This window comes from Neomonachus schauinslandi, chromosome 1, assembly GCF_002201575.2.
Source record: "Neomonachus schauinslandi chromosome 1, ASM220157v2, whole genome shotgun sequence".
NCBI classification, from domain to species: Eukaryota; Metazoa; Chordata; class Mammalia; order Carnivora; family Phocidae; genus Neomonachus; species Neomonachus schauinslandi.
In genome coordinates, this window is record NC_058403.1 from 122845340 (window position 1) to 122864494 (window position 19155).

Sequence of the window (19155 nt, forward strand, 5' to 3'; positions counted from 1 at the left end):
GATGTCTTTGGACTGGGAGATCCTTAACCTTACTACAGTAAAAAAATAAAATAAATTTTTTATTAAGTCTACATATTGCATCCCCATTATTTACAATGGCATACAAATATATTTATTGTTTTTGAAGTGGCTCCTGTAAATATTGTGACCAAGCCATTTTAGTTATAAAGAAAATGGCTTATTAAATTTAAATATTAATGGTTTCTTCATTAAATATTCTTCAGTCATAATTGATTTGTTATTTTTAGTTACATGAACATGCAGCCTACTTGGTGGACAGTTTGTGGGAGAGTTCTCAAGAACTGTTGAAAGACTGGGAATGTATGACAGAGTTGCTTTTAGAAGAACCTGTTCAAGGAGAAGAAGGTATAGTATTTTGACAAGTTGATTTACATATTATTTTGGATTTCCATAAATAATCATACCATCCTGTATAGGTCACCTCTTAAAATTAAATATATGTAAATATGCTGTGTCTTTTTGCAAAGAGAACAATTGTTTCCTGTAACAAGCAAGGATGTCTCTCTAGTTTATAACATCTTTCTAGATTAAGACTGCTACCATACTGCATAAATTTTTAAAAATTTATATGTGTTGTATAATACTCAAAAAAGTTTTCTTTATGCTGATTTGAGACACAAAATACTGATGTACCTAATGTAAAAAATAATGTGCACTCAGAATTTTATTATATTTATGTGTGAGCTTGGAAAAGCCTTTGACACTCAAGGATTTAATTAGACCATAACCATCCCCTTTTGTTATGTTTCTTAATTATTAAAACCAGGAAATAAAAAATAAATTCATTTACTGACCTTCAAGAAGTAGGGGGAAATAATTGTTATATTATTATTTCTGAAGTATGTATCTTACCACATTTTAAATAATAACATGAACAGCAAAATGGATATGTATATTTAATAAAATGCTTATATTCTAATTCTAAATGTTTATATGAAAATGAGTTCCTTAAAACTAGGAATGCTTTTTCCTAAATGGTTTGTTTTTCAAACTAACCCCTAGTAGTTCTTTAAAGAACTGCTATTTCACTTAACTCCAGACAACAGACCTGGAATATAGATAGTTTGATGTAAGCGACAATTGTGAACTAAACCTGGACTTCAGAATCAAAAGAAATACATTCAGATTTTTAACTCTCTAAACTTTGTGACTAATATCCTGATTTTTCTGATCCTTAGCTTCCTTTTCTTTATACTATAGAGGTTATTTTCCTTACATATCTTACATTGTTTTTGTGAGGATTAAATAAGATAGTATACTGTTGATTCCCTTTTCTGTTTCCCCTACTTTTCTGTGTGATTCAACCCTCTGGGGTTGAACAGAATGAGCCATCTCCTGCAGTAGACTTCCCAAACAGGTCACTATAGGAGAGAGATCATCTCCCAGTGTTCTTTCCAAGCAGTGATGCTAACTGGTATTATCTACTCTGGCTTTGACAAATTCAATGAGAGAAACAACAGGTATGCATCATACACAAATATATTCTAGTAAAGTGGCCCAAATTGCCTCTTTTATTTTATTTTTTTTATTTTTATTTTTTTACTCAATTCATTTTATTTTTTTAATTATTATTTTTTAAATTAACATATAATGTATTATTTGTTTCAGAGGTACAGGTCTGTGATTCATCAGTCTTACACAACACCCAGCGCTCTCCACAACACATACCTTCCCCAACACCCATCACCCAGCTACCCATTCCTCCCACCCCCCTCCGCTCCAGCAACCCTCAGTTTCCTGAGATTGAGTCTCTTATGGTTTGTCTCCCTCTCTGGTTTCATCTTGTTTCATTTTTCCCTCCCTTGCCCTATGATCCTCTGTCTTGTTTCTCAAAATCCTCATATCAGTGAGATCATATGATACTTATCTTTCTCTGATTGACTTATTTCGCTTAGCATAATACCCTCTAGTTCCATTCACATCATTGCAAATGGCAAGATTTGTGGGGTTTTTTTGATAGCTGAGTAGTATTCCGTTGTATATATATATATACCACATCTTCTTTATCCATTCATCTGTTAATGGACATCTAGGCTCTTTCCATAGTTTGGCTATTGTGGACATTGCTGCTATAAACATTGGGGTGCAGGTGCCCCTTTGGATCACTACATTTCTGTCTTTGGGGTAAATACCTAGTAGTGCAATTGCTGGGTCGTAGGGTAGCTCTATTTTCAACTTTTTGAGGAACCTCCATACTGTTTTCCAGAGTGGCTGCACCAATTTGCATTCCCAGCAGCAGTGTAGGAGGGTTCCCCTTTCTCCACATTCTTGCCAACATCTGTCATTTCCTGACTTGTTAATTTTAGCCATTCTGACTGGTGTAAGGTGGTATCTCATTGAGGTTTTGATTTGGATTTCCCTGATGCTGAGTGATGTTGAGCACTTTTTCATGTGTCTGTTGGCTATTTGGATGTCTTCTTTGCAGAAATGTCTTTTCATGTCTTCTGCCCATTTCTTGATTGGATTATTTGTTCTTTGGGTGTTGAGTTTGGTAAGTTCTTCATAGATTTTGGATAACTAGCCCTTTTTCTGATACGTCATTTGCAAATATCTTCTCCCATTCTGTCGGTTGTCTTTTGGTTTTGTTGACTGTTTCCTTTGTTGTGCAAAAGCTTTTTATCTTGAAGTCCCAATAAATCATTTTTGCCTTTGTTTCCCTTGCCTTTGGAGACGTGTCTAGCAAGAAGTTGCTGCAGCCGAGGTCCAAGAGGTTGCTGCCTATGTTCTCCTTAAGGATTTTGATGGATTCCTGTCTCACATTTGAGTCTTTCATCCATTTTGAGTCTATTTTTGTGTATGGTGTAAGGAAATGGTCCATTTTCATTCTGCATGTGGCTGTCCGGTTTTCCCGATACCATTTGTTGAAGAGACTGTCTTCTTTCCATTGGATATTCTTTCCTGCTTTGTGGAAGATTAGTTGACCATAAAAGTTGAGGGTCCAGGGTGCCTGGGTGGCTCAGATGGTTAAGCGTCTGCTTTCAGCTCAGGTCATGATCTCAGGGTCCTGGGATCGAGTCCCGCATCGGGCTCCCTGCTTGGCGGGGAGCCTGCTTCTCCCTCTCCCTCTACTGTTCCCCCTGCTTGTGCTCTCTCGCTCTCTCTGTCAAATGGATAAATAAAATCTTTAAAAAAAAAAAAAAAAGAAGTTGAGGGTCCATTTCTGGGTTTTCTATTTTGTTCCATTGATCTATGTATCTGTTTTTGTGCCAGTACCATACTGTCTTGATGATAACAGCTTTGTAAAAGACCTTGAAGTCTGGAATTGTGATTCCACCAATTTTGGTTTTCTTTTTCAACATTCCTTTGGCTATTCAGGGTCTTTTCTGGTTCCACACAAATTTTAGGATTATTTGGTCCAGTTCTGTGAAAAAAGTGGATGGTATTTTGATAGGGATTGCATTAAATGTGTAGATTGCTCTAGGTAGCATAAACATTTTAACAATATTTGTTCTTCCAAAAAAGAATGGTTTTTCCATTTCTTTGTGTCTTCCTCAATTTCTTTCATGAGTATTCTATAGTTTGCTGAGTACAGATCTTTGGCTCTTTGGTTAGATTTATTCCTAGGTGTCTTAGGGTTTTGGGTGCAGTTGTAAATGGGACCAACTCCTTAATTTCTCTTTCGTCTGTCTCGTTGGTGTATAGAAATGCCACTGATTTCTGTGCATTGATTTTATATCCTGCCACTTTGCTGAATTCCTGTATGAGTTCTAGCAATTTTGGGGTGGAGTCTTTTGGGTTTTCCACATAAAGTATCATGTCATCTGCAAAGAGTGAGAGTTTGACCAAATTGCCTCTTTTAAACTCAAAATATTCGCCTCATAACCTCATTCTTAATCTGTAACACAAATCTTTCCCCAAGTTTTTATGGACCTTCGCTTAAGGTAGAGGTTATTATAGTATATTTGACCCTACTTTATCATTTACTTTATTTGCATGTGTTCTTTTTTCCGTGGATATCCTTGGTAAGAAGACGGCTCTATTACTAAGTTGATGGGGCCTTCTGCTCACTAGGTCAAACTCTCAACATTACTCCAAATCTTTTGTGATCACAGGAATATGAACATACATTCTACATTTTCTCCTTATTTTACTTATACATGTTCACAGCTAAGTTCACTGACTTTTATGCATTCTTTTTCTATTGAATCTTAATATTTTCAATTTCAGTAAAATCAGTTCCCCTTCTAATCACTGCAGCCCAGTCAACACTTGAAGTAAAGTGTCTGGCATAGTATTTAGTAGTACATTCCATTCATTTTTTTTTACCCTTGACTGTAACCACAGAATCAGCATATTATTAGAACTTGTTGTCATGATTCCATGCCATTTTTCTTTTTGTCATCCCATGCTCTAGAAGGTTATTTCCAATGAGAAGAAGGGAGGCAAGAGATATAAATTAAGGGGAAAAGAGCCAAAGTGCTATGCTTTGGTATTGTTAACTTTTTACTCATTTGAATAAGATGTGCCAGTCACTAGATAGTAATTACTAAGTCTGTCAGTTGTCAATGTGTTGTGCGTGAATTTACCTTGTCGAAATAACTGTGTACTATTAGGTGTTTTGTTAATGATTTAAATTTAGTTGACATTGGGTTTAACTTCAGTTAAGAAGTTAGTTTGGTTTGGTTTGACTTGGTTTGGTTGGTTTGATTTTAGTTAGAAAAGTGAGTGATAAAATGGGAAAAAGTTCTTAAGTGAACCACAGTTTTAGGATATGATTGAGTCTGGGAAAGCAAGGCTGAGGAAATTATGAATAACAAGTACAGAACTGTATCTACATCGTGACTCAACTTTTTTCACACATTTTTTCATATGCGTGCTGTACCATGTATTAGCTCTGGCATGGAATGGCATCCAAAGCTATTTTCTGTGCTATTATTTTGCTGTATTTTATGGTAACAAAATGCCAGCAGTAACTTACTTATTTTTGAGACTGATTAGAAATAAAGTTACATTTTATTTAGGTGGAGTAGAAAAGATATTGCAGGGGATGAAAGTTTAGCTAGCAGTTGGAAATAGGACCAAAATTTGGGGAAACACATTGTCAAAGACTTATCAATAGCAACTTAAATCACAGTAGCCTAAAGACTGCCTCACAGTGTTTTTAAGGGACAAGGTTTTGTTGTCGGTGGTCGTGGTGGTGGTGGTGATTGTGTGTGTGTGTGTGTGTGTTCTGTAGCAAAATCAAATTATTGGGTAAATTTTTAGTATAATATGAGGGCGTCGGTAATAGGTAACCAGGTAACAAGACCATAAGTAAGTCATTTAATTTATGTGGGTCTCTTCTTCTTTATCTATAAAAAAGGAAATCCCCAAAATTTAGTGTAGATAATCTTCTGTGGTCATTTCTACTGGTAGAATTCTATGATCCACATACTGAATAAAGTAAATGTGGATAAATGGAATTCCTCAAAGCAAGGAATCATAAATTTATTTATAATTTAAAAATATTTATTGATCACTTTCTATATGCTAACTGTTCACACTAAGCACTCAGGGTATAGTCCTAAACAAGGTCAGCTCACAGCCCATATGAAGTTTACATTCTCATGGGGAAGGCAGATAAAAACCAAGTAAACAGAATAATTTCAAGGGTTAATAAGTGTGATGGATAATAATAAGGAGAGGAGTCTGTTTTTAGATTGAATCCTTAAAGGAAGATTTCTCTGAGGAGGCCACCTATGAGCCAAGAATCTGAAGGATGAGGGAGGTAGCCATGGGAAGTGTCAAAAGAGAGCCATCTAGGTAGAGAAGATAGCAATTGCAAGGATCTGAAGCATGAATGATATTGTTATGTTCTAGGAGCTGCAATAGCCAGAGTGCAGTGAACCAGTGGCACAAGATGAGATAGAAGCAGAAGCCAGATAATGTAGAACATTTTAGTTTGTAAGTAGATTTATTTAGTTCATTCTAAGTAGTAGGAGAACGTGGAAGGATTTTAAACAGGAGTGATATGATCCAATTCATATTTTAAGAAAAGTGCTATTTGTAAACATGACTTGGGATAGGCAGAAGGCCAGTTAGATAACTGTGGCAATGGTCTGTATGGGAAATGACAATACAAATATGGACGAGGAAGATGGATTATAAAGAAAGGGCCCATAGCCACGTTTTAAAGATTATGGATAGGAGACAAAAGCAGGAAGAGCAAGAGAGAGTCTCTAGCAAGCTGTATAAAAAAGGTGGTAAGAGATAATTATAGCCTATAGAAGTTCAGTAAAGAGGATGTTCAAGAGATCTATGGCTAATAATATATACTGCAGAGGAGAAGAAGGACTATGCAAAGATTATTAGCTTTAGTGATGATTTAAGTTGTTGGTGACTTTTAAGCATTTCTTTTCATTGGTAGGCAAAAAGAAAAGCCACAGTTCAAGGTGATGTGAATAAAATCAATAATGAGGAAATGGAGGTGATGTGCAAAGAGGTTTCTGAAGGTTTAGAAAGTTGTGTAGTTATCTGATAATTCATAGTGCGAACAGCAGCTACCCATTTCTTTCTGTCACTGTGGCTATTCGGCTCTTGTTTGTGGCTTACGGCTTGTTTTGCTTTCAATTTTATTACTTGGTTTTGGGATTTCAAAACAGTTGAAATTTAGTATTTACCATGTCTAAATAGATGTTTCAAAATTATAAAATAACAAAATTAATGGCATTGGACACTGTATAAGGTTTGGTTATTCTTCAACAATAAGAAGGATTTTAAGAGTAGGGGAAAGTTTCCATACTTGATAAGTTGTTCTCTCTCCTCACTTTCCATAGAGCAAGATTTTCTTCATAAATAAAAGAAAATGCATTTAGTTCATAGACAAACTTGTCATTCCTTTATCTGCAGCCAAATGTGAAAAATTGTGAAATTCTAGAATCATAAAAATAGAAACTTAGTTGTTTTATTGAGTGGGATGCTTTTTCCTACTATTAGGCTTTAGATCGAGGAGTATAAATGGAAAAGCTGAAACTATTTCATGTGGCTTTCCTAAGACAGGCTGACGTTCATGTGTTTTTCTTAAGACAATCAAAATGTTAAAACCAAAGAAATGATTAAATTAAGCTGAACATACATATTCTTATGCAGGATGATTTGAGAATAAAAAGGACAAGATTTTATTATGTCCTTGCCTTTTATTGCTGTTGCCCAATTTTTTAAAAAATAATATAAACTTCTGAAGCTTAATCTCTTTAATTTATACCTAAGTCTGTCTCTATAATCCCCACATCTATTGGCCTTTAACATAAATAAGTATACAGAAAAAGGGGGAGAGAGAGAATTAAGCTAGTCAAATTAGCGCTAAAAATTTATCTTTAAAAAAATATAGAGGAATGAATTCAACAAGGAAAGCACAAAACAGTGTGAAGAAAACCATACATTTTCTTAAATGACATTGGATAAGATCTCAAAAATAAAGGGCTATCTTATGTTCCTGGCTGAAAATGTTACTAAAATGTCGGTTCTTCCCATGTAAAGAATAACTTTTTAAAAATACCAGTTTGAGGGGCGTCTGGGTGGCTCAGTCAGTTAAGCATCTGATTCTTGATTTCGACTCAGGTCATGATCTCAGGGTTGTGAGATCAGCCCCATGTCAGGCTCCGTGCTGGGCCTGGAGCCTGCTTAAGAGTCTCTCTCTCCCTCTGCCCTTTCAGCCCCCCTCGTGTGTGCACGCTCTCTCTCTCCCAAAAAAATCAATAATTAAGCAAAATAAAATAAAATATCAGTTCAAATCCAGTGGATTTGAGAGAGTTCTGGGAGGTGAGATGAGAGGAAGAACTAAAGCAAAATGATTTCAAAGTTTATATAGAATTTTTTTTTTCCTTCTGTTTAAAAGGTAGTATAGCGTAGTGCTTAAGAGAACAGACTCTGGATCAGACTACCTGGGTTCATTTCTTGACTTTACCACTAGCTGAGTACTTTGAAAGTTACTCAACCTCTCTGTGGCTCATTTTCCCTGTCTATAAAGTGTGAAGATATTAGCTCCTATCTCTTGGAGTTGTTTTGAGGATAAAACAAGTTAATACATATAAATCACTTATAACAATACTTTACACATAAAAAATGCTTAATTGTTTGCTATTAGCATTATAGAAATTAGAAAATATTTAGAAAAAGGACTAGGTAAAGGAATCTTGTTCAACTAAATGTTCAATTAGTTTAATTAAGTTATATATTAAAGTACATTATATATTTTAAAGCAGCTATCATCAAAACAGTATGGCATTATAATAGGAATAGACATAGAGATTAGTGAAACTAAATAAAGAATTCTGTATATGAGATCCTAAAACATTTTTAAAATGTTTAAATTGGGGCGCCTGGGTGGCTCAGTCATTAAGCGTCTGCCTTCGGCTCAGGTCATGATTCCAGCGTCCTGGGATCGAGTCCCACATCGGGCTCCCTGCTCAGTGGGAAGCCTGCTTCTCCCTTGCCCATTCCCCCTGCTTGTGTTCCTGCTCTCGCTATCTCTGTCTCTGTCAAATAAATAAATAAAATCTTTAAAAAAAAAAAAAGTGTAAATGTGATATTTAAATTCAGCAGGGAGAGCTGGTTTACTTAGCAGTGGGGGAGGCCTAATTGGCTGTTCATTTGGTAGAAATAAATAGGCCCATACTTCATACTTTCAGCAGAAATAAATTCCAGACAGATTAAAGATGTAAAACCTAGAGAGAGAGAGAAAAACGAATTAGAAAATATATTTCTGTAATCTCTAGGATAAGGAGATCTTTGAGAGCAATACAAGAAACCCAGAAGCCTTTTTGTATCTATAAGAGATGATGGATATTAGTTAACTTTGTGATAATCATTTCACAATATATATGTCAGATCATTATACTGTACAACTTAAACTTGTACAGTGTTATGTCAAATATATATCATTAAAACTAGAAAGAAAAAAAAAGCCAGAAGCCATGAAACAAATCAGTACAGATGTGACTTTGTAAAAATTAACAATTGCTATTAAAAAGAATTTCTGTCTGACAAAAAAATACCATGAAGAGTCTGACATCAAAAGGACAAACTGGGAGAAAATATCTGCCTCATTCAAAAGACAGAGTTAATACTTCTTATATACAAGAGTTCAAGAAAGGTGAGTAACAGTAGGAAAAATGGGCAAAGAATAAACAGACAAATCTCAGAAAAAAATTCTAAGCCAATAAGAAAATACATTTCACTAATTAGTAGGAAGGAAGAAGCAAAATGACAGTGAAATACCATTTTTCAGTTAATGAATTGGCAAATACTGAAAGGATTTATAATATCTAGTGCTAGCCAGGGATATGAGGAACCAAACATCATCGTTGCAGTTGGAAGTTTGGATTGCAATAAATAGGCTTATATTTATCAGTATCAAGATTTTAACCTTTGACCCATTACCCTCTCGGGAATTTATTCTACAGAAATAAAAGTATCAGTTACATAAATATATATGTGTTAATGATATTTATTACTGCATTGTTTATAGTAACAAAAATTAGGAAACAATTTGAGTAAACAGTAGAGGTTTGACTAAATTGTGGAACACTCATTATGTAATAACTTGTAATTATTTAAGAAAATTATTATTAAAGAGGGCACATACTGCATGGAGCACTAGGTGTTATACACAAACAATGAATCATGGAACATTATATCAAAAACTAATGATGTGGGGTGTCTGGGTGGCTCAGTTGGTTAAGCGACTGCCTTCGGCTCAGGTCATGATCCTGGAGTCCCGGAATCGAGTCCCACATCGGGCTCCCTGCTCAGCGGGGGGTCTGCTTCTCCCTCTGACCCTCCTCCCTCTCATGCTCTCTGTCTCTCATTCTCTCTCTCTCAAATAAATAAAATCTTAAAAAAAAAAAACAAAAAACTAATGATGTAATGTATGGTGATTAACATAATAATAAAAAAATTATATGTATATATAGTGACTTGAAAGATAATCAAAATCTATTGTTACTTTTTAAAAATATGTATAGCACTTTTTTTATTTTAAAAAAGATACCCTATTTTATGAGCTTTAAAATGATCTGGAAGGAAATACAGTAAAATTTTGGCATTGCCTAATTCAGAAATATGGTCCAAGAAGAGACAAGGTATTAGAAGAAACCAGAGTGTATGCTCTTTTTACTTTATCTCTTGTTTGACTTACGGTAAGCACGTACTCCTTCATAAAAAAAGAGAGAAAATACAGAGCTTAACTTCAGTCTTTAAAATAACCAGTAATAGAGTATGTTTGCAGCTTTTTATAATTGTGTTCTCTTTAATACATGATTATTGTAAAACTATCTACTCATACTAATGCGTTTTATTTTACTTTAGCAATGTCTGACCGTCAAGAGAGTGCTCTTATAGAGCTAATGGTTTGTACAATTCGTCAAGCTGCTGAGGCACATCCTCCAGTGGGAAGGGGTACTGGCAAGAGAGTAAGTTATATTAGTGAGAAATCTACAGAAAGACTTTGAATGTGTTTAAGTGTCTTAAATACTTGAAAATTTTAGTGGTATATTTATCCATAAAAACATGGTATTTTTGTAAATGATATATGCTGTGGTACTTTGTCTTTATATCCTATCTACTAATTACACTTAGGTTTCAAAAATAGATTCTTCCATGTTCCCAAAGCACCTGTACCTGCTTCTGGTTCTAGTACTTTAATCATTTTCACATTCATATCTGTTAAAAATGCAGAAAGGTCTGAAAGCAAATGCCTGTTTTTACTCCATTTAGCAACTGTTTAATCTTTGGATAGTTGATTGTTTTCTTTGTGTGTTAATTCCCTTATTTGTAATATGGGGCTAATACAGGTTTTAGTGGTATTAAAGATGAATTGAGATAATCATTGATAGACCAGCTCTGGTGGTGTGCAGAGGTAGGTAATTCTTCTCTACACCGAAAAAAAAAAAAGAAAAAAAGTATAAAACTGCAGAATTTGTCCAAAAACCTTATCAAAGGGTTCTGGGAATTCACCAAAGATAAAAGACAAATTGAGAAGCATTTATTTTTGAAAAACCACCAAAGCTTCAGGTAAAAGCAACAGGAGTCTGCTTGCCTTTTTGCCTGGCATTATAATTTACACACATCCACCCACAAACTTGATGTAGTTTTACCAGAGTGGTACGTCTGTAAAAACCAGCAGCTTTGCTCTCAGAGGGGCAGACTCATGGTACAAATGCCAAAAGTCCAGAGCTTTGTGAGCCAGAAATGGCAAACATGGTAGAAACAAACAAGGAAAAACCCACAGCTGTGATATTCAGAGGTTGTGGTCCCAGATGGGAAGAACAGTTGACTGACCAAGAATCTAACTAAAAAATCCTGGAAATGAGAAAGCCATAAAAAGGATTAGATGAGCTCTCCTTACATCACTGGCTGACTGAGAAACCTGAGATAACCCAATGGAAAATAAAAGTCAAAAAGCAAACTTAAGAACTGGCTGGACTTTGTTTTTTCTTTTTCTTTTTTATGTTTTTATTTTTTATTTTAATTCTAGTATAGTTAACATACAGTGTTATATTAATTTCATATGTACAGTATAGTGATTCAACAGTTCTGTACATTACTCAGTGCTCATCATGGTAAGTGTACTCTTAATCCCTTTACCTACTTTATCCATCCCCCACCCACCTCCCCTCTGGTAACCGTCAGTTTGTTCTCTGTAGTTAAGAGTCTGTTTCTTGGTTTGTGTGTGTGTGTCTCTCTTTTTTCTTTCCCTTTGCCTGTCTGTTTCTTAAATTCCACATATGATTAAGATCATATGCTATTTGTCTTTCTCTGACTTACTTCACTTAGCATTATACTCTTTAGCTCCATCCACATCATTACAAATGGCAAGATTCATTCCTTTATATATATATATATATATATATATATATATATATCACATCTTCATTATCCATTCATCTATTGATAGGACACTGGGCTGCTTCCATAATTTGACTATTTTAATAATGCTGCAATAAGCATAGAGGTGCATGTATCCCTTTGAATTAGTGTTTTTGTATTTTTTTGTATTTTACCCAGTAGTATAATTATTGGATTGTAGTATAGTTCTATTTTTAACTTTTTGAGGAAACATTGCCCTGTTTTCCACAGTGGCTCCACCAGGTTGCATTCCCACCAACATATGAGGGTTCCTTTTTCTTCACATCCTCACCAACACTTCTTGTTTCTTGAAGAAGTGGCTGAACTTTGAATATGCTTTCTAACCCAGGTCTCAGAGGGGCGAACCCTTATAGATTTGAAGTTTAAGTTAAAGATTACTTTTTTAAATATAAAAATTAGAAAAATAAGTTAAAAATCCATAATTACTGTGTTACCTAAAAATGTTGACTCTTCTAGAAAAATTACAGTCAAGCAAAGAAACCATAAAACATGACCATACTTGGGGGGGGAAGCAGACAATAGAAATGGCTTCTCAGTAGGCCTAATTGTTGGATTTAGCAAATAACTTCAGAGCCCTTTTTATAAATATGTTGAAAGAATCAAAGGAAAATATGTTCAGAGAATTACAGGACAATATGATAACAGAAATAAGGAAAAAATGGAAATTCTAGAGTTGAAAAGTAGCAAATTTGAGATGACAAGAAAGAAACATTGAACTTCATGAAGGTAGATTAATAAAAATTATTCATTCTGAAGAACAGAGAGGAAAGAAGATTGAAGAAAAATGAACAGAGCCCAAGAAATATGTGAAACAACATTAAATGCATCAAATTTTTATAATGAGAGTTCCAGAAAGAAAGGAGTAAGAAAAAGAGACAGGAAAGAAAAACATTCGAAGAAATACTTGCCAAAAACTTGCCAAATTTGATGAAAAACATTAATCCAAAGAATAAGCTTAACAAAACTCAAGTAGTGTAAACGTAAAAGATTCATCTCCAGATACAATAGTCACTGTCCAAAGCCAAAACAAAAAATCTTGAAAGCAACAAGAGAAAAACAAGTCATACAGAGGGCAGTTATAATAAGATTAGCAGTTAATTTTTTATCAGAGACAGTGGAGGCCAGAAGACTGACAGAGTGACATATATGCTGAAAGAAAACAAAGTTGCCAACCAAGAATTCTAAATCCAGTAAAACTATCTTTCAAATATGAAGGTACATTAAAAACATTCCCAGAAAAACAAAGATTGACAGGCATGTTGCTGGAAGACCTTAGAAGAACTACTAAGAGAAGTTCTTCGAGCTGTAAAGAATAATACCAAATGGTAATTCTAATCCATAGAAAGGAATGAACAGTATCAGAAATGGTAAATATGTGGGTGGATATAAAAGGCCATGTATATTATATTTTTTTTCTTTTAATTTCTTTCAAGGGACATGAGATTATAAAGCAGTAATTATAGCACTAAAGTACTAAGATTATAAGATACATAGATATATATGACAGCAATAACAAAGAAGGGTAAAGGAAACGGAATTATATTGGAGCAAAATTGCTGTATTTTGCTGTAATTAAATATCAGCCTAAAGTTGATTATTGTAAATTAAAGAGTTTATTAGAATCCCCAAAGAAGGTAGTAAAGAAGGAACAAAGAAACAAAAAGACATGAGATTTATAGATCGCAGAATGGCTGACATAAATTCAGTCATATCAGAACTTAATTAAATATGAATATACAGAGGGGTGCCTGGATGGCTCAAGTCAGTTAAGCGTCCAGCTCTTGATTTTGGCTCAGGTCATGATCTCAGGATCCTGGTATCAAGCTTCATGCTCAGCAGGGAATCTGCTTCAGGATTCTCTCTTCCCCTCTCCTTCTGCCCCTCTTCCCACTTGTGCGCTCTCTTTCTTTCTCTCTAAAATACGTATTTGTATATATACAGAAATCCAAAACATAGAAATTGGGAAAACTATGGACTGGGTATGAAAAGATACTAAGAAGTTATTGTTTCATTTTGTTGGAGATGCCAAGTTTTATTGTTTTTAAGTCTTCACTGTTAAAAATACACATTTAAATATTTATGGGTGAAGTGAAATGATATACCAAGAATTTACCTTAAAATGTTACAGGAAAAGAAAAAACTGTAGGAATTAATGAAACAGTAGTGACAAATGAATAATTTTTAGATTTTCCAAAATAAAAGTTATAAAAATATGTGTTGTCCGAACTTTGAGATGAGAGCCTATTCAGGCTAAGCATTTCTTATCCTTTTGACATATCTCAGTCATTTTTTGTGCACCTTCTTGCTTTCTGATCAAGTTCACTTTCTACCTTTACTGTTTATATTAACTATTGCTATGTAAAAAATTACTTTAAAACTTAGAAGCTTAATACAGTAAGCGTTCATTATCTCACAGTTTTTGTGGGTCAGAAACTTGGGAGTGTCTTAGCTGGCTTTTTTTGGCTTAAGGTTCTCATAGGGTTGCATTTAAGATGTTAACCAGGGCTTTAGCCTCTGAAGGTTTGGTTGTTAATTTACTACTTCCTAATGGCTTACTTACATGACTGGCAAGTTAGTGTTGATTATTAGGGGAGGCTTTCGATCCTCACCTTATGGACCTCTCAGTAGGACTGTTTGAATGTTTTCATGACATGGTTGCTGCCCCTTCCTCCCCACCCCCAGAGTGAGGTATCCAAGAGAGAATAAAGCAGAATGAATGATCCAAAGGAGAGTAAGGTGGACTTCTGTGTCTTTCATGAGCTAGTTCTAAAAAGTCACATAACATCATTTCCACAGTCTCCTATTGGTTAAAACATGTCAACCTTAGTCATTGTGGGAAGAGACTATAAGAGCATGATACCAAGAGGCAGAGGTTACTGGAAGGCACTTTGAAGGCTGATTCTTACATTACTCTAGCACAGGAATCTCTAACAAGCCATGGTGCCTTTTAATAGAGTAGTATTTAAAGTTAAAATCTTGTCACGAAGAGTATTGTCATTTGGTATTTTTTCTGATAGACACTTTGAGTATACAGAGCTAAGAAATACATGTATATATTTCTCTGTATATATCCATATATATTTAAATTACATATTCATATTGATATTGATGACTTAAATTTAGCATAACAAGGTTTTTGCCTCTTTGGTTTTGTATTTTTTTTCCTTTTTTTTTTTCCTTTCGATTTTATTTATTTGTCAGAGAGCGAGAGAGCACAAGCAGGGGGAGTGGCAGGCAGAGGGAGAAGCAGGCTCCCCACTGAGCAAGGAGCCTGATGTGGGACTCGATGCTAGGACCCTGGGATCATGACCTGAACGGAAGGCAGCCGCTTAACCAACTGAGTCTCCCAGGCGTCCCTTTTTTTCTCATTTTTATTTTTTGGAAATAGATAAAACATTTACATAGTTAAAAGGTCAAAACCATGTAAAAATATACATTCAGAGAAGTCTTTCATATATTTATATCTCCTTTTACACCCCATTCCTACTATATAGTCAGAATATCCTTCCAGTGTTTCATTTTACAAATATAGATAAATGCATGCACTCCATCCGCCCTCTCCCTCAAAAGATAGCATATTTTGTAGTGTTCTGTACCTTACATTTTTATTTAACAGTGTATCCTAGATATCACTCTACTATACCTTTATTTGAAGATCTTCATTTTCTTATGGCTACATAGTATCCATTATCTGGATACACGATTGAGGGTCTTTTGGGTTGTTGCCAGTCTTTTACTATTAGAAATAATGTACTCTTAGAAATAATTCACTACGCAGTGAATAATTTTGTATCATTTCATACTTGTACCACATGTATTAGTGGGGTAGATTGCTTAAAAGTAGGATTATTATGTCAGAAGGAAAATGTGTATACAATTTTGTTAGATACTGGCAAATTCCTCCTTCATAGGTAGTATGCCATTTTTGCCATCCCATCAGAGGTTTTGGAGATTGAGTCCATGTATATAGACTGCCTAACATAATGATCACTTAATCAAAGACAGCTATTTATCTAAAATCAGTATCTTTAGACCTCTCATACATTGCCAAATGAATTTCAAGACTTCTCAATACCCTGAATACATTCCTGGACTTACATTCCACATAATATGTAGTCCCTTACATTACTTTGTGAAGAACTAAACACAATACAGTAAATCATTCCATATGATTATTTTGTATTTTAAGTTGAAAAGCAATAAAGTTCTGGAAGAGGAATTAGATGGGAGACCTTACTACTTCTTTCACATACTCTCAAACATCTACTGTGAGAATGAAGACCATTCTCAGCACTCAGACTATTGACATTCCAGAAAATGTCGACATGACTCTGAAAGGATGCACTGTTATTGTGAAGGGCCCCAGAGGAACACTGGGAAGAGACTTCAGTTACAGCAGTGTAGAACTCAGTCTCCTGGGGCTCCTGGGTGGCTCAGTCGTTAAGCGTCTGCCTTCGGTTCAGGTCATGATCCCAGGGTCCTGGGATCGAGCCCTGCATCGGGCTCCCTGCTCCGCGGGAAGCCTGTTTCTCCCTCTCCCTCTCCCCCTGCTTGTGATCCTGCTCTCACTGTGTCTCTCTCTGTCAAATAAATAAATAAAATCTTAAAAAAAAACAAAACAAAAAGACCTCAGTCTCCTTGAAAAGAAAAAGAAGAGGCGCCAACTTGAGAGAAATAGGAAAGAAATGACTATTGTTTGCACTATCTGTAGTCACATACAGAACATGATCAAGGGCATTAGACTGGGCCTCCGTTACAAGATGAGGTCTGTGTATGCTCCCTTCCTCATCAGCGTTGTTATTCAGGACAGTGGTTCTCTTATTGAAATCCAAGATTTCTTAGGTGAAAAATACATCCACGGGGATTGGGTGAGGCCAGGTGTTACGTGTTCAGTATCTCAAGCCCAGAAAGATGAGCTAATTCTTGAAGGAAATGACAATGAACTTGTATTGAATTCAGCTACTTTTTGATTCAGCAAACCACGACAGTTAAAAATGACTATCAGAAGATTTGGGGTGGTATGTTTCTGAAAAAGAAACAGTTCAGCGAGCTGATGAATAAGATCTAAGTTGTCCAGCTGCAGAAACAGCAAGATGCCAGATGATTTTTCAGAGTTATTTGTGATATTTTAAAGATGCAATAAAAGCTGTATTGATTTAAAAAAATAGGGTTGACATTTTTAAAGTGGTAATTTATATTGGAATGAAACATTCAACCATTCAACATTATGGTGCTAAGTTCCTTCAAGATAATAACAAAATACAAAATACCTTGGGGAAATGATTATCTTAACTTGCATTTTAATATTTTATTTTTGGAACCACTTATGGTTTAACTAGTTGAATGCAGGACAAGGTGATGGGCATTATCAGCTTCAATTGGTTCAGTGATGACAGGCTACACCTCTATGTCTGGATTATTGCCTAGCAGACTTATGAACTTAGAAGGACAACTAAATATAAATGAGTCCAGAGACATTGTTAGTATATGCTTTAAAAAATAAGTGAAAATTTGGGGTGCCTGAGTGGCTCAGATGGTTAAACGTCTGCCTCTGGCTCAGGTCGTGATCCCAGGGTCCTGGGATCAAGCCCCACGTTGGGCTCCCTGCTCAGCGGGGAGCCTGCTTCTCCCTCTCCCTCTACTGCTCCCCCTTCTTGTGTGCTCTCTCTCTCTGTCAAATAAATAAATAAAATCTTTTTAAAAAATCAGTGAAAATTTATTTAACTGCCGACAGTAAAAAAAAATTACTTTCTGAAGTATTTTTAGAAAAGTGTGTTTAACATAGGGGAGATTACTGTTAACATATTGAGTTTAAAACTGGAAAAATTATTTCACTTGCAATATTTTTATATTCATAACTGGTTTTATAGAAATGTTTTTGTTTACTAAACAAGTAGTAATTTATCTAAACTTTAGTGATTCATAAGTAGCTATTTAATAAAGTAATATTGCATGTTAACTAGAAATAAGCATAAAACTAGAGATATTTGTTTTAGTAATTAGTTTGTTAACCTCCTCTGAAAATTCTCGAGTACATTATCTCCAATACTTCATCATTCTGTGTAACATTCTAGATTTATAAATTATTATGTGACATTATATTATTTGCCCATTTCAATTTATTTCTAGGTGCTAACTGCCAAAGAAAGAAAAACTCAAATTGATGATAGAAACAAATTGACTGAGCATTTTATTATCACACTTCCTATGTTGCTATCAAAGGTATAATTTCATTTATATTTCTATGATAATATGCCACTGAGTTTGCTTATTACCTTGAACTATTAAAGTAGTTACTTCTTTTTTCTTTGCTTCTCCTTCTAGTATTCTGCAGATGCAGAGAAGGTAGCAAACTTGCTACAAATCCCACAGTATTTTGATCTAGAAATTTATAGCACAGGTAGAATGGAAAAGGTAAGACACTATGAAATCAAAATTCTGTTATAGTCAGTTTAAATAACTGGATTATTTCATTTTCATGTAATCTGTAGGCTTACTATTTGACAGATGCTTATTTTTATTAATCTAATAGTTTTTCTTTTTTTCCTCCTCAGCATCTGGATGCTTTATTAAAACAGATTAAGTTTGTTGTGGAGAAACATGTAGAATCAGATGTTCTAGAAGCCTGCAGTAAAACCTATAGCATCTTATGCAGTGAAGAGTATACTATCCAAAACAGAGTTGACATAGCTCGAAGTCAGCTGATTGATGAGTTTGTAGATCGATTCAATCATTCTGTGGAAGATCTACTGCAAGAGGTCTGTTTTAAAGTAAACACTTGTATGTGATAATTTTGGCTAATATTCAAAGTTGAATGTACAAATCGTTTCCATTTTAAAATAAAATCTAGTGGAATTCTCTTTTTCAAATCTTAGCAGCATTATTGCAAGTGTTCGTCCTGTAATTAACTTTGGTTATACTTTATTTTAAAAACCTATTTTGGAGTGCCTGGGTGACTCAGTTAAGCATCTGACTCTTGATTTCAGCTGAGGTCATGATCTCAGAATTGTGAGATCCAGCCCCATATCTGGCTCCACACTGGGCATGGAGCCTGCTTAAAATTCTCTCCCTCACTCTTCCCCATCCCCCACTTAAAAAAAAAAACAAAACAACTTGTTTCACAAAAGCTAATATTTTTTTTGTTTAAGAAAAACCTTTTAAGGTCTGGCTTTTCTTAATTCATTTTTTCGCTTTCTTTTCCTGGAGCCTTATTTACAAAATATTTTAATATTACTGAACTATTTATGATGTGCTAATGAATAGAACATAAAAATTAATTGTGCTTGT

At 34.8% G+C, this 19155-nt stretch overlaps 1 protein-coding gene across 2 annotated transcripts in view; it reads left to right on the forward strand.

Annotated features, from left to right (window-relative positions):
- Positions 1-19155, forward strand: part of STAG1 (stromal antigen 1) — a 415261-nt gene that overhangs the window by 317160 nt on the left and 78946 nt on the right. For both annotated transcript variants that reach the window (XM_021678881.2, XM_044920415.1), the window contains 5 exons: positions 249-366; positions 10309-10412; positions 17998-18090; positions 18193-18282; positions 18423-18626. In XM_021678881.2, the coding sequence (XP_021534556.1) occupies positions 249-366; positions 10309-10412; positions 17998-18090; positions 18193-18282; positions 18423-18626 (609 nt within the window). The remainder of the gene's footprint in view (positions 1-248; positions 367-10308; positions 10413-17997; positions 18091-18192; positions 18283-18422; positions 18627-19155) is intronic.